Source organism: Anopheles ziemanni, chromosome 3 (assembly GCF_943734765.1).
Source record: "Anopheles ziemanni chromosome 3, idAnoZiCoDA_A2_x.2, whole genome shotgun sequence".
Classification (NCBI taxonomy): Eukaryota; Metazoa; Arthropoda; class Insecta; order Diptera; family Culicidae; genus Anopheles; species Anopheles ziemanni.
Window position 1 is genome coordinate 93,427,763 of NC_080706.1, and position 15,421 is coordinate 93,443,183.

The window sequence follows — 15,421 nt, forward strand, 5'->3', positions numbered from 1 at the left end:
GGTTCGGTGCAAAGAAAACACATCCTTGACACACACACACGGGTCTTTCCCGCACACCCACCATTCGGAGTGCAATGTTATCCTTTGGCACTGGTTTTTGTGTCGCGGGAAAATGAGCGCAAACATTGACGTGCCGACGAGCCGAGATTTGGGCGAGAAGTGCAGCCACCTCCGGCTGTCGATTTCTTCCGAATAAAAGGTGCACCGCGTGTGAGGTTGCATCTTCCTTTCTCCATTCCGAAAGCCCTTTCCCAGAGGCAAGAGGATAACATTGTCCTCGGGAGAGCAAAAAAAAGAACCGCACCGACCAACTTTAATCCGATCAGTGTACGAGAGTCGGTCGGCTCGACACTCTCGACGTCGGCGCGAAATCTCCTGATACGATATCCTTCGGCAAACAGTGCAAGGATCAAGGATAGCTGCCAGTGCTCGGTACCACGCCACGAGGGCATCCCCCGGCAGCAAGCATCACATACACACACAAATGCCGGGCGGTATGAATTATTCATCTTACGAGTTTTTGGAAAATGCATCAGATACGCCACATCACTTATGATTGTAGGAAGATTGGAAAGGATTTCCGGTGTCTAGTGTGCGGAAAGGAGGTGGTGGACACCAAGGAAAATGGGTGTCTGGAAATGGAACTCCGGATATCACGAAATTGAACGACACATTCGAGTGCCGGGTGTGGCCGGGAAAGCTTTCACACCGGAAGTGCTCAAAACGAACGTGACTGACGTGAGGAGAAGGAGTGAAATAAAAATGGGGAGAAAATGGACCAAGAAGATGGAGAGCCGAGGGAAAAACAATCTGCACGCCCCAGCAGGGGAAGGGCGAGACGGTGCGCGGGAATAATTCATTTTGGACGCAAGAGGATTTTGTCTTTTGCAAACTCGAAAAAGGATACACGAGGATGTTTGACGTTTTTAATGTGGTTTTGGAGCTTTCAAGTGTGCTTTGTCTTCGTATCTGGTGTCCTCTCGACTCGAGAGCAATACAACACGTCACTGGATTATTTTTAATTTATTTTAAAATATGAATGAGATGCAATCCATGCCAAATGGCGAAATGGTTCTCTTTTGATTCTCTCTTTACCACAAACGGGTGAAATGAGACGTACGAGGATGGCATGAGCATATAATTTAGACACAAACATAAAGCTCCAGCATGTATAATTAGGAAAAATGGTTGAGAACCAATTTCAAGAGTCCTATAAGAGCCCCAACGCTTCTTTTAATGGACTCTATGCCTTTAAATATTGTTTCCTGTCTAACTTTCCTTCGTTAATAACTCTCCAACATTTCAAGAACTTCTTGTGAAGTCAGAAGTCGTAGTTCTTTTTCCAAATGGGTGATAATTACAGATAGGTACGCCATTGCTTTTCGAAAATGGACAAAAGTTTTCAACAAAGGAAAATGTTTGGTTTCTCCACTGTTGGAATCGAAACAAGAGAGAGAGAGAGAGAGAGAAGAAAAAGAGTCAAACAAACGAAACCATCGTGGAGTTCCGTCAGTTATCACAAAGCTGAAATCCCAGCTGTCAGTAACATAATTATGCTTGGAAAATCGCGTTGTTTTAACGAGTGCCAAGTCGTTGTACATAGTAATTTTCACCCCCTCTCTCTCTCCCCCTTCATCGAACCACTCCCACCACCGAGGGAAGATAATCAACTCCACTCGAGCGAGTGGAAAACAAAGAAAGTCCACCCGGGAGACAGCAAAAGTCGGAAGCGACAGTGCGGTTCCGAGGCATATTTTGCAACGAGTTAGAGGTTGCGCTTGTCCCCTGCTTCCGCACCAACACCGGCTAGATGAGGCCGCGCGGCTGGAATCGGGGGGCGCATTACCATACAAACAGCTTTCCTAATCGTGGCGGCAAGCGGTTTTGGGCTGAGGAAAATTAACTTAATCTTCCCTTCGTGGAAAATCACGGTTCGAGAGTTCGTGCGGTTTTGTACGAAGCAATCAACCATGGGCTAGTCGTCCCGCGTCTTCGTTGACCGAGGGAATAATCGGGCGTTGGCGTGGTGATTTGTTTTGCCATGTTCAATTATCATTATCTGTAAATAGGAATCAGATGTAATTTTGTTCAATATTTTTCTTAGCTCACCCAGTAGTTTAAAGAATTTGAAAATGAAGCCTTATATTAAATACATTTACAACTTAAATGTGTAAATTCTGGCCGTACCCTTACGCCAACAAATATTTTACGGATGCATTTTGTTGATTTAAACAGAATTTTAATTATTTCATATGTATCATATTTCTACATGTGCTGAACGTTCGATTGAAATTGCCATGTTTTATTTCATCCCCAATCACTGAGTGATTGAATGTAACAGGTGCTGGAAAATCAATATTTTCACCCACACCGAACGCTACATCGAACATTGTAACCGTCCGTGTGGAAAAGCTCTAATGAAATAAGTGCTTGCGGGAATAAATATTGGAAATAAAAATCAAATGAATAAATCAAACAAAATATGGCCAACCTCCCGCTTTCCCGGGAACACGCCGATTGGAGCTATCGGCTGTGTTCAAACATTCCTTCTGGGAAACGCTTTGCCATTAAACATACACACCCAACGTACAATATGGCCTTGAGGTTGGTTTGTTTACCTTTTTTCCAAGAATTAGGCCCGACATAGTCGCTGCTTTTGCGCCCGGGAGTCTTTATGATAATGCAAATTTATTCTAGCAACGTGTAATGTGTTTATGTTGACATTATAAATTTATCACTTCGGTGTGAGTTAATTTACTTCAGATCAAACAACCATTACGTTACACGCGGGGAAAGTTCTTTGTGGTGTTTAACGAACGAGCTGTATATTATTTCGGAGAGGTGAGTTACTATTATTATTCGTTAAATTGTATGATAAAGGAAAAGAGTACGCATCAAAGTGTCTAAATATTGTTGGAAAATTGTGGTAAAGAATAATGTTATTGTTAAGCATTGAGAATTTCATGTAGAACATTTCAATCAAAGGAGAAAACTAAAGCTTTGCAAAAGAGAAAACTAAAGCTGCCACATGACGATCCAGTGGATGGTGATAACTTAATTAAGAAAATGATTTCAACTAAACCTGATGGTGATTACGGTTCACGATGAAAGGCGGAAAAGCTTTCGCAATAGGAGAAACTGTTACGGATCCGCATTCGTATTCGTCGGCGTAGTCTTTATAACGCACGAAGATAAGCCCCATGTGCGCAGCTATACTACTCAACGTGTGATGAAATAATAGGACGTAGGGAAAAGTGAAAAAAGAAACGTGAAATACGTAAGCTTTTCCAGGAGCGCTTTCGTTCGCTCGCGAGATGAAAGAACTCATTAGACGAATGTATAAATGCGGAAAATGAAAACCGACTAACACGGGGCGCAGGGTCCAGGTTTCAGCAGGCGATCTATTGGAGCAAGCGACACTCGGGACATCCTGGTCCCCGCCATTCCCCGTCCACCGGTGCCGATCCCTTTGTGTCTCCGTGGCACAAAAGGCCTTGGCAAAGAAATCCTCCAATTAGGCACGGCTTGGCAATGAGTTGTGCTATTTTGATGAACCTTTAGCAACGGGTTTCCACAACATTTTTCCCCCCCGGAGAGAGAACGCATTCGCGTTGATTTGTTTTCGTTTTGTTTTCTTCTCCCTACTTAAAGCAACGGCTTTCACCATTTTTGGTCCCGGTTTTCTCGACTCGTTTCGATGGCGCGAGATGAGGCTGGGCGCAGTAATCGTCACATTACGAACACAAACTATTCGTGGGCATGGAACGAGGTCGAGTAAGGACCTTTCTCTTTCTATCCTTCTCTCTCTCTCGCTGATTTTGCCGGGTCAGGCACTCTCGTTGCGTTCGCAAATGATGGGTTTTTGATTATCACATGTCTCATTAGGCATAATGAGCCCGGTTTTTCCCGAGGATGCCCTCCACAGTGCCTGTTGCAATTAGAGTTAACGGTTGGCGAGAGTATGACATAGTTCAAAGCTCCATATCTCGTACGCTTCACCGAAATTGATGCATGCAAAAGAGTTGGAGGTCTGATTTGAACATTTTTGCTACGTAATGTAATAATAAATTGTAGGTCAGTATTGGCGAAATGAAGTAAAGAATCTTCTAAAGTAGTCTATACTACGCAAAAGGAGTGTAGATGCAATTACATTACACGATTAGTAAAACATATTAAACATGTCAATCTTGCAAAAGTGAAATAAAAATACCCATTTCACAACGTATTACACTTAGAAAATATTAATACTGCTGCACAATATGCAATACAGGTCCTGAACATTGCATTTAAAGCAGTGATGTCAAACTCGTTTCACCTTGCGGGCCGCATTTCCTCCCAAAATAGGTTCGCGGGCCGCATTTTCTCCCAAAATAGGCTCGCGGGCCAAACCATATAATTGATTGGAGTGATGAAAATATGTTCTTATCAATGTGGTTTTATCTTAACAGTCAATCATGTTTTACATTTTCACATTTTTTCATATTATATTACTTCTTATAAAATTTATAAATTTTGAGTAAAAGAGAGGGTTTGTTGCTCAATAATTTTCCAAATTTTAACGAATTCAAATCAAGTTTATTGAAATATATGTTGCAGTTCAACACTATTGTGTATTTTGTTAATGATTTTAGAAAAGTAAAGGTATTGTTATTACAATAGCTAACTTATTGCTCCGCATTTGTTATTTTGTTTGGAATGGTCTTGTAGTATAGAAACGTTTGTTTTCTATAAACACTATTTATCCACTTGTCTAGAAAAATCTGTGTAAAACCTTTGCTGCAAAGTTGCATATCACTTTCTTATTGAAATAGTTTAAATTGACATTCGTTCAGTTCTCTTGCAATTCGCAGTTCGTGAAAAAAATTACATTAAATATTTTGGTAATTGCTATAAGCCAATACTCAAGGATCCAAACTTTCGATGTAATGTTTCAAAGGGGTCGCGGGCCGCACCCAATGGTCTTGCGGGCCGCATGTGGCCCGCGGGCCGCATGTTTGACATCCCTGATTTAAAGGTTTTCCAAGCTCGATTTAAAAGCATAAACATTCATCTTTAAATGAAATAATTGGCCAGAAAGTAAAACAACGTAACTAATATGAAATGTTTGCCGTCAAACATCAGTCACAGGGTTTTCTTCCACTCGCATATCCGGAGGGTATTTCTAAAATAACTGGACGTGATTTTCAACCCCTCAGGTGGGTGTTCAAACTTTTTCCTCCACCCTGAAATGGCTTCGCATTACAATGTACTTACTGAGGTGCGATCCGTATCGTCGCCCGGTAATGGTCAGGCTTTTCAAGTTTTTCGCGTGACCCACGCTTGACACACGCCGATATTTACCCTCCCACTTACGAGGGAACCCATACTCATGCCGAGCGCCCGAGGCCACGGGGATTAAGTACCGCACGGAACCCCTCACGCCTTTAAGTAATCCCCATCCCCCCCGGCATGGACTTCAAAGTGTCGTGCCTAAGTGGATTCGTTGCATGCCGAGTTTTGTTTTTGTTTACGCGCCTAAGGAAACGTTTTTCTTGACCTCCGATATCGGGTCAAGCGTGTTTCTACTCGGCTCAGCGGTAATTGCTGGCAATTTTCCTGCTCTGACCAGCTCTCGGGGGGAGGTGGAGCGCTTATCTTGGGGTTTTCCAACACCCTAGGTGTGCCTATCAACTTTCCGGCAGATAAGGTTTGAAATATTTCCATCGGCGGGAGGGAAAGTTGGGGGAGGTAAAAACTTTGCGGTAATAAAATTCCCCCCCCCCTGCACCAAAAAATGTGGCTTACCGATGAGTTGCGGCTGGTGTACGACTGGTTGGTTCGGTTGGTTCTTATTCGCATTTAATTTTAAAGCACGCCCCGTTTTAAGACTCTTCTCCTTTTCTTAAAGGCATTAAAACGCGCAGCACCATTTTTCCCAATAGCAGGGCGATCCGGTGAACCTATAAACCAATTTATTTTTATAGTTTCTTCCACGGAAATGCCCACCCTCATCGTGGGGGAATCTTACTTGGGCGGAAAAGAACCACAAGAATCGACGCTTCGCGTAAACCATCGCGTTTCCATCGGCGTGGGCTTCCCCCCCCCCCTACCTTTGCTTGGTACTAAACTGATCCCATGAATGGTTAATACTTTCCACCCTCCGAGCACCATCCCGGACCGGACTGGAGAGCGCAAAGTAGCCAGCAACGCACCGACGCTTCGGCTTCTCGCTAATGAATCTGAACCAGTTTTCCACCAAGGCCAGCTCAAGCTGACACGGCAAAAAATGCCCCAACGCGGAAAACCTTCAGATTTCTTCCAAGGGTCGAGAATGAGCGGAAATATTCACGCTCCTTCCCACATCATGCTTTCCCGGTTTCATGCGCAAACTTTTGCCCACTTTCCCCGATGCTCACAAATTGAGCATGCCGATGATGAGACGGGAGCATAAAAATCAATGTATCGCAGTATTATCCTCATTAGGGCGATGCAAAAGGAAAACAAGAAATCGAACGAACGGAAACAACGAAAAGAGTCAACGAGTTCTTAGGTTTAGCAAGCATTATGAAATGTGTTTTGATGAGAGAGAAAAATACAGGTTTCAAAGTAGAAAAACATAATTTATTTCCAGGATAATTGCTGACCATAATAAATTATAAATAAATAAGTAAAAAATAATAAAAAAATAAATTACGAAATGTGTTTTCATGAGAGAGAAAAATGCTGGTTTCAAAGTAGAAAAAAAAAAGTTATTTACAAGATAATTCCTAAACCATAAGATGTAAATTCAATAGTCCAGGGTTCCAAAACATAACAAACGCCACTTTTGGTAAACCAACGTATAAATAATTGAACATCTTCAAAGAAAGGATGTAGAAGATTTCATCAGGAAAACGAAACGATTGGTATAATATCCGGACGGGAGGATGCCAAACGAAAAGAACAACATGCCCGCAATCAGCTGCGGCAAAGAAAACCTCATCTTCGGAAAAATCATTCATCTAATATCATCTTGGCACGCAGTCCCCCGCTTCCCCCCCGGGGGCAAATGCGCCGTGGATTTTACGCCTCACTTCACCGGTAATGCTAAATTGAAAGACATTTTCCAGTAATCATCGTACCATATCGAATATCCTTAATCGAATCGCGGGCATCCGCGGGCGAGAGGAGATGGCATAAACACATCAACCAACGCCTACAGCACCAACAACAAATCCCTTCCACCACCGGTCCTCCCTTCGGCTTCGGTTGCGATCCATCACGCAAAATGCGTGCGTGCGGAAGCACCACCTGATTAAATCTTCATCAGCCGCGCGCGCGCTGCACATTTTTCATCGATGACGAAATTGATTCCGTCAATTTTCACAATCCATCGCCAAGCCAAGGTGGCTTCCTTCTGCCTTCGGGCCAGGTTGAAACCTTGCCACCCTGTCAGTCGCCCAAGGGGATGAGTTTTTCGGCTGTCAACACAACACAACCCGGGCCCGGGTAAGAAACGCTTCCGACAGGCGTGTGGAAATCGCTGTGAGTCTTGCGATTTTTCCACGAGCCGAAGCACCGTACTCGGCAGAAATTTGCGGAGCGAAAACAAATATGCGTCTTCACGCGATGGAGGCCTTGCGCGGACAAGAGTGTATGTGCTGATGGAACACGTTTTTTTCACCGACGCTTTTCTTTTCCGAACAAAATGAGAGTGAACCTGTCACGATACGTTGATGTGGAAGGACGTACATGATTTCAATTTGCTTTCATGTTTTGCAAATTCATCACTTTGTTGCAAGCGGCAACACGATGGATGGCGTCGGCCTTTTCTCACAAAAAAAAAAAAAAATGTGGACAACCTCTAACTATTTGACTTGCAGAATCCTCGCAATTCAATATTCCTTAAATATTTCTATACCGATACAATATTTCAAACTAAGTGAAGTTGTCATCGTTTGGAAGAATAAAAAAAACCCCTATGATATCATTTCCCACGTAACTTGACACAGTAGCGAACGAAATCGAATTTTTATCAATCTCATTTTGTGCCGCAAGCGACATTCACGACACACATGCTTTCGGCCTCGAAGCCCTCGGTTTCCAGAAAAGGAAATGTATTTCATTCACTCAACGGTGGCACCATCAATCTAGGCGCTTTGGAAGAAGAGACGAAAAAGAAAAACACATCTCTCCAACATAACGAAACATGATGGAACGTTGGAAAAACACCTTGACATCCGCGCCCGGGACCCGTGGTGGCGTCGGAAAATAGGAGTACACGTACACGTGTACAAAACTTTGTACCGGTGAAAATATCGCGCTAGCGTGGCGTTGTGCGTCGCCTTCCATTTCCATCAATTTTCTGTTTAACAGGAAAACTTACGGCGTACTTCGGGAACGACAAACCACGCTCGTGCAGTAGCATAAACGCAAACGACAACAAACACAACCAAACAGCGTACAAATGAAGGGAAAAGATGGGAGAAGCTGCTCTGAAACGAAAATCCAACCCACGAGTAACTAAACGAAAATGTTTAGGCATAGAAAAACAGATACAGGGAGAGAGAGTTTTGACGAAAAGATTATATTTCGTTAAAATGTTCTCTCGCGCACGACCTATGACCCCCGCCAGGACGCGATATGATGTGTACTGCGTGCGGGAAAATAGGGAAAAACATCTCTACCGCGGAATGATTACGTTTTTCGGTTGACTGAGATGAGGTACCAATAAATGGAAGTTAGAAGTAAGAAAATAAAGTACAGTTCGGGAGAAAAATGGTCACAGACCGTTTGAGGGGAAAAGCTTTCACGGCAACCGGGAGGCGTCTGGCGGAATCGAAACGGCTTTTAAAACCATTCGTCTGCAAACACATCGGAAACGGCGCACGTAGCGAAGGACATATCTTTTAATATACTGTATGGAGTGCTGTTCGGTGCTCTCCTTTCGTGTTCGGATCCCTTTCGAACCATTCCATTTGCTGAACGGCGTTTTTCCTTGGAAAAGTGTACGCCCGCGATAGGCCCGGCACGTGGATGTTCACGGAGAGATCACGCGGAAGCATTTCCCACCTGCTTTCCCAACAGTGGGAGGAGAAACGGGAACGGGAAAACCCGGAAAAGAAATAAAGCAACACAGGACACACCTTTGGAAACATGTCACAACCATGTGTCACTTACCGGGGCCCTTTTCCGGGAAATCGTTACCTGCCGTGGGAAGAGCACGGGAATGGAAAGCAAAGGTGGCGGCGCAGGGAAGGAAAGATGTTGCGATGTGCTTGGGATTTAATGTGATAAGCACACGGGGCAGACAACGGCATGGCAACGCGACGCATTAAAGCACCCGTCGGCTTTTTCGGGCAGGGGTTTTTTTCCCGCGGCGTGCGAAGTAATATTTCTCCGTCATTTACTTTTTTACTTATGCATGCAGCTTACGTAACGCGCTGTTTCGTTCGATTCCCCGTCTCGGGATGTTATCTCTTTGCGCTTGAAGAGATGGAAAGGAGCAAAGACAGGGAAAAATAATCCCTTGCGGTAAGACTTTAAACAAGGACAGCCCCTCCCCCCGGCCCGTTTTTGGCGCGTAATGGGGAGTGATTTGTCACACGCACATCGTTACGATGAATTGTTCTGACACAATTGTCAAATAATTCGTTATACACACAACGCATACATGGGGAGGGTATAATTGATGATAGCATAATGTTTCATCTAAATGTAGAAAGAACCTCTGATCTGCGCTGGATTGATTAATTTTATGAAATGTGTTAATGGTGTGAAGTTAAAAGCAACCAATCGATTAACATGATTAGTAAAGTAATTAAAACCGTAAACTTGACCTTGTTTGACACATACCAATAACTTTCCTTAAGTTTAGCAAGGATAACATTTCCAAACCTTTCTTTAAAGTTTTTCCAAAAAGCGCTCTGATGTTACATAAAAAACAGGATAATGAATCAAACAGAAGTAAGCATCAAATCGAAAATTCGTTTGAAAAAATTCCTCAATGTCCCGATTTTGATTACCCACTGGGATAAAAACCCCGGATACACACCACTGACGACAACGACAATCAAAACCAATCGATTTGACGGCAATCAGCAGCCTGTGGATCAATCCATGAAAAAAACAGAAACGCCGAAAATAGAAAATGATAGGAAAAACCCTCTTCAGAACAATTGAGACAGAAAAAAAAACTCGAAGACGAGAAAGAAAACCCACCTCCTAGACCATTCGACCAGTTGAAAACTCCAGACGAATGAACAAAAAGTGCCACCTACGCTTTTCCTTCTGGCTCGCAGATAAGGCCGGGCTTTTCCACAAACACTCCGGGGATCGCCGGAGAGGAAAGCCGGAGGCCCCTCATATAAGCTAAAGTTTTCAGCATAATTCTAATTAATTGGGGTAGAATCGATAGCCATGAATAAGTGATCTTTCCGAAATATTTATAGCCCATAGTGGGGCGGGAGTGGTGCGGCAAAACTCCAGTGGAAAACCAGTCGACGAGGCAGAAAAGAGACAAACATGAAGCTTGATATATTACTCCGGTAAACTTTTAATGATCGTGTTTTGAGGGGCTGTTTTTGAGGGAGTTGAAACGAATCTCGGTTTTATTTATAATTTCTGGTGTTCCTACCGGTTACTTTAATGATTGAAGCTTTATACATAGAGCGTTAGAGCATGTTAAAAAAAGTAAAGATTATTATGAAAACATAGAACCAGAGCCGATAATCAACAACTAGAAGGATTAAGTGGGAATTTATAAAACTAAAACGAACTTCCTTTTGAAAATCGACGCTTTTTCAATATAAGCATGGAACACGAAGCGTTTCAATACAGTGGGTGGCAAACTCTGTATGATATAAATCAACCAAGAACAAAAGTGAAATGTAATAATTGAAAGTGGAAGTCTTTTTCTTAACAGACATTCTCAGCTGGCTAGAATATTATCAAATTTTAAAAAATGTCGAAAAATTATACTCCTTGGACCTGCCATTGCCGACCACTGGAATAAATGGCCCGCCCTGTGCGTTCTGGGAAAAACCCACGCGGACGTGCTGGCGATCGCTTCGGCACAGGACTGCTGGCTCGATTTCATCCCTTCCTCGAGGTTCGAAATATACGTTATGAATAATGGATGTTAAACCTATTTCGGACTGGCTTGCGACTGGCTTCGGGTTCCCCCTTGGCGGGCAAAAACCGGGCGGCTTTATTATTATGCCTACCGTCTGTACATACATACATACACACACACATGCCCGGCCGCGCCCCAAAGCAACGGGGAAAAAAGAGGGATCCACTGTGGGCGAGCCCACTGGGAAAACGGATGCAGAATATTTAACCGATTGTACTCGTTCCATTCGATTTTTCCCGCTTCCTCGCTGTTGTTTTTCGGGATCGGTTTGCGTGCGGCTGGACGGCACCGTAATAGTCCACCCGTCCGGTGTTGTCCCGGGAGGAAAAATGTTATGTTGTTTTTGGGGTGCAATTTTATTTTTCCTACGTTAGGTTTTTATTTTTTCGACGACATCTGCTGTCGTCAAGTTGGTCGAATATTTGTGCGAGAACAACATTTATATTAACGAAACAATTTGTCAACCAATCTTCATGGTTTAAATAAAATAGAATGTATATTATTTCACATTTTACTCGAACATACATACTGCTCCGTCAATTCCCTTCAACAAGCAACGATCAATCTCTAGTGTAATTTTACTTTAAGAGAGCTGATAAAGCCGAAGAAAACGGCTCGATTTTACGTGCATTACAAAGTGACACCATAAAGCGACCCACCGAAGGGGCCGCTCCCCTTTTGGCTGTAAAGCAGCAAAACACACACGTCCATCTTCATAGTACACCGTACCTACACCGGACCCGTTACTCTAGGGAAGGTTGTAAAGTCGCACGAACGATCGATAGCTAGGTCGACGCAATCCTATTTACACATTTGCTCCCTTTGCCGTCTCCAAAAGGGGCGGTGTCCCTTTTTCGGGTGGCCGGGTTGGGGGTTTCTAGGTTGGCATGAATTTCCAATTTGATGACCCCAATAATTTAGTGCGCAATCGGTCCGTAAATTGAGGTGTGAGTGTATGTAAACCGAGTGGCATTCGAAGGAGGCAGTGCTTTTCGGGATGGTTTTCCCAAGGCTATCCCCGAGATTGTTGTGCGGGAAGTGGGAATCTCGGGCTCGGACGAATGAAATAGAGATGCAAACAACAGCCCTTCGAGACCCGCAGACAAATACAAGTGAAAAATAGATTTATCGAGCAACCTTCTTCTTACCTTGTGCATCGGCGTTCCCCAGAAGTCGTTGAGAAACACGTTCTTGATGGACGAGTGTGGCCGCAGGTCGCGATTTTCCTTGATGGCGCTGATGTCGTCGAACACGAAGCCACAGTTGAGACTGTTGTGGTAGCACAGCACGCACACCAGCGCGATCAGCGCACCGTACAGATGATGGGAGGCCATTTTTCTCGCCGTGATTTTCCCTTCCGCTGTTTTTCGCTCCTTTTTCTCCGTGCGCTTTTTTTTTTTGAAGCGCTCGGTTGATCTTAGCCCTGGCTTAAGATCACCGGCTTGGCGAAGGCATCGGCGTAATGGGAAGAAAATTGCAACACCGAGTTGCGAGAGTGTTGGTTTGTCCCGTTACCGCGAAAGGACACTTTGTTTCCCTGGCTGAAGTCCTCCTGTTGACGGATTTTATCCGCTACACTTCCAACAAAGACGGCATCTGCGGAGCGAAAGATAGACGGACAGAAAAGATGGATAGGATTAGCGAAGATTTTAGCGAAAGCTTTTTTTTTGTTTCCTGAAAAGTCTCACGAAAAACGTTCTATGCTTGCGCTGCTCATCAGCAGCGACGCGGCCAAACTTTCTGGCGTCTTTTTTGCAGGGTGTCGTATTTTAGCGAGATTGAAATTTGACAACATGGCGACGTGCCGGCTCGGGCTTGGGCGTTATCTTTTTCCAGGCTTTGGAAACTTCGACGGCGGATGGATGGTTTAGTGAATCAGAAAAAGCTAACTAAAATCCACAGACTTATTCATTTTTAAAGGCAAACCGCGACTTTTGGACGGCAAAATCTTCTAATCTAAACTATGGGAAACATTTTTCGGCCCCCGATCCAGGGGCTCTCGTGCGCTCTCTTTGCCACTTAAAACGAACCCACAAGCCACGCCAGCCCACGCTTTCCGGTCAAAACTTTCTTCGCTGAGCAGTGTACCGGCGGTGTACGGCATCTTGAAGACAATGAGAACCTCCGCATAGGAGGGTAGGAATAATTTCGGCACAAACTACCCTCCAAGTCCTCGAAGACCCAGTGCTTCTTCGTTGGGTCTTGTGGTTTCGTTTTTTTCTCACTTCAAGCAAAAGAGAAAACGAGTTCATGCAACCTCATGGGATCTTTGCTCACTTTTTCAATGGAAGTTTCACGAAAGAAACCCTTTGCCCAAGATTGCGGTTCTTGCTGCCGGGACAACGTGGTAAACCAATGCCGAAGAGAGTCCTTTTATTCATGTGCATGTGCACGAAGGTTGTGCCTTCGAAAGCCACCGTTACTTTGCTGCAAGTTTTCGCGAAAGATGTTGAACATTACTGTGGAAAGCATAAGCCGGGTGTTTCATGCGTCTGCTTGCGGAACTTAAAAGACATACATAGTCCGTACAACCGTTCATAGGACACTGAAACGAGTGCACGCATAAATCATACTGGATGGAAAAAAATATTCACCTTCAATACGTAAAGGGGTATTTGCTAAATTTACAAAAACCTATACATTTTCATTTAAATATCTTACACATTTCTATTCCTAATTATATTTTTCAAAAATAGTATCGTGATTTTAAATGTAATAATCAATTTACAGATCATTCTCAACCATTTTGAAATTATTGTGCTAAAAAGAAATTAATGTAAATACTTTACACCAAAAATTTCGATTGAAGGAATTATGCAAATACATTTTTGTATTACGTGACCTTTATTTTGACATAAAGTGTTTACTTTGCATGAAGACAAGAAAAGAATCTTTACGTCAAACCAACGCGGGAGCTTACGAAAAAGAGAAAGATTACAAATTATTTCCCATCCCGGAATCCTTATTACGCACACTGACATAAAGCTAACGACGAAAGAAAACAGAGTTACTGATAAAAAGATCACAATGAACTGTCTTATAGTTTAGACAACTTGCTCTAAACAGCCAAGCTCCTAATCCTAAAACGTAAACAGGCGTTCTGCTTGTTACTACACATATATTTTACAAGATTAATAATGCGATGATTGGTAAAAGTTTTTGCGTAGCAAAATTTGCAGACGTATAAAATGACATCCAATTACAATTTGACATGGACTCTCATGTTGTATCCTAGAAGCTGGTTCCCCGAAATAAAATTAAACCTCTTTGAATGTTTCCCTTTTTTTCTTTTCATCTGTTTCATCATCTTCATTCATTATCCTCAAATTTCCCATGAAAATTCTGTTGGAGAAAAGAACGCTCCGCATACCCGGTTTCCGCTTTTCATGAAAGGTAAATGTTACCTACGTTCCGCGTGTCGGAACAAGTCCCTAGCGTTGCTACAAAACGACATCATTTGAAGGATTTCAATCTTCCGGGCGAGCGGCTTCACGGCTTCAACTTTACAGTGGAGCAGATGCGGAGTGCTAGGTGGCAGCTGGGATTTTTATTATTGAATTGCACGCACATTCAGCACATCCGCGCAAATCCACGACCGGGGAAAGATTCACGTTCCGTAACGTGAGCCGATTAAAGTTATGAATGCCTTTTGTGGCACATTCCCGTCAACATGCTTCACCTTTCGCTTCAGGTGCTTCCGTTTGATATTTGAAGCCCAGCAGCTCGGTGTCAACGGAACTGTAACACACACACACGCACGTACACACGGACGCACCCTCGTAAGACTGGCTCCAACAAGTGCCGTAACACTTTTTGGGGTACTAGCTTGTAAATGAAGTTGTACAAATTCCGCTGAACCCGAGAATAACATCGCCTTCGACAGCGTTCAGCTGCATGCGCACGGTTTTGTGGCTTTTCTTGAGAAGGAACACGGACCCCCCTGTTGGAGGAGGAAAGACATTGTAGAACAATTTCAACACCGCTCGTCACGGTCATGGACGAGGGCAAACAACAACACGCGTACAAGGCGAGGCGTACTGGGTTTCCATCCCAAAGGGGGTAGAAAATTTTCCCAGTAGACCGGCGTAAGTTGGTATGTTTCCTAACGAGAGAGAGAAAGAGAGAGTGGAAGTGTTTGGAGAGTGAAAATACCAGAGAACCTCAATTTTAAAGACTTGGGCGTGTTTTTCTGGGAACAAAGTCAAAGGAACACATGGACACAAAATTTGTTTGCAAATTATTTCCAACGAAAAAAGCATGTTCCTTTCCACAAATATCACAAACTTGTCGTTAAATCTATATTTTCAAGGCAAATGTTCCTGCAAAAGA

General features: G+C 43.5%; 1 protein-coding gene across 1 annotated transcript in view; it reads right to left on the reverse strand.

Moving 5' to 3' along the window:
- Positions 1 to 12,426, reverse strand: part of LOC131285874 (protein O-mannosyl-transferase Tmtc3) — a 99,583-nt gene extending 87,157 nt beyond the window's left edge. The window contains 1 exon segment of the mRNA XM_058314728.1: positions 12,241 to 12,426. Coding sequence (XP_058170711.1) covers positions 12,241 to 12,426 — 186 coding nt within the window.
- Between the last annotated feature and the right edge of the window lie 2,995 nt (positions 12,427 to 15,421).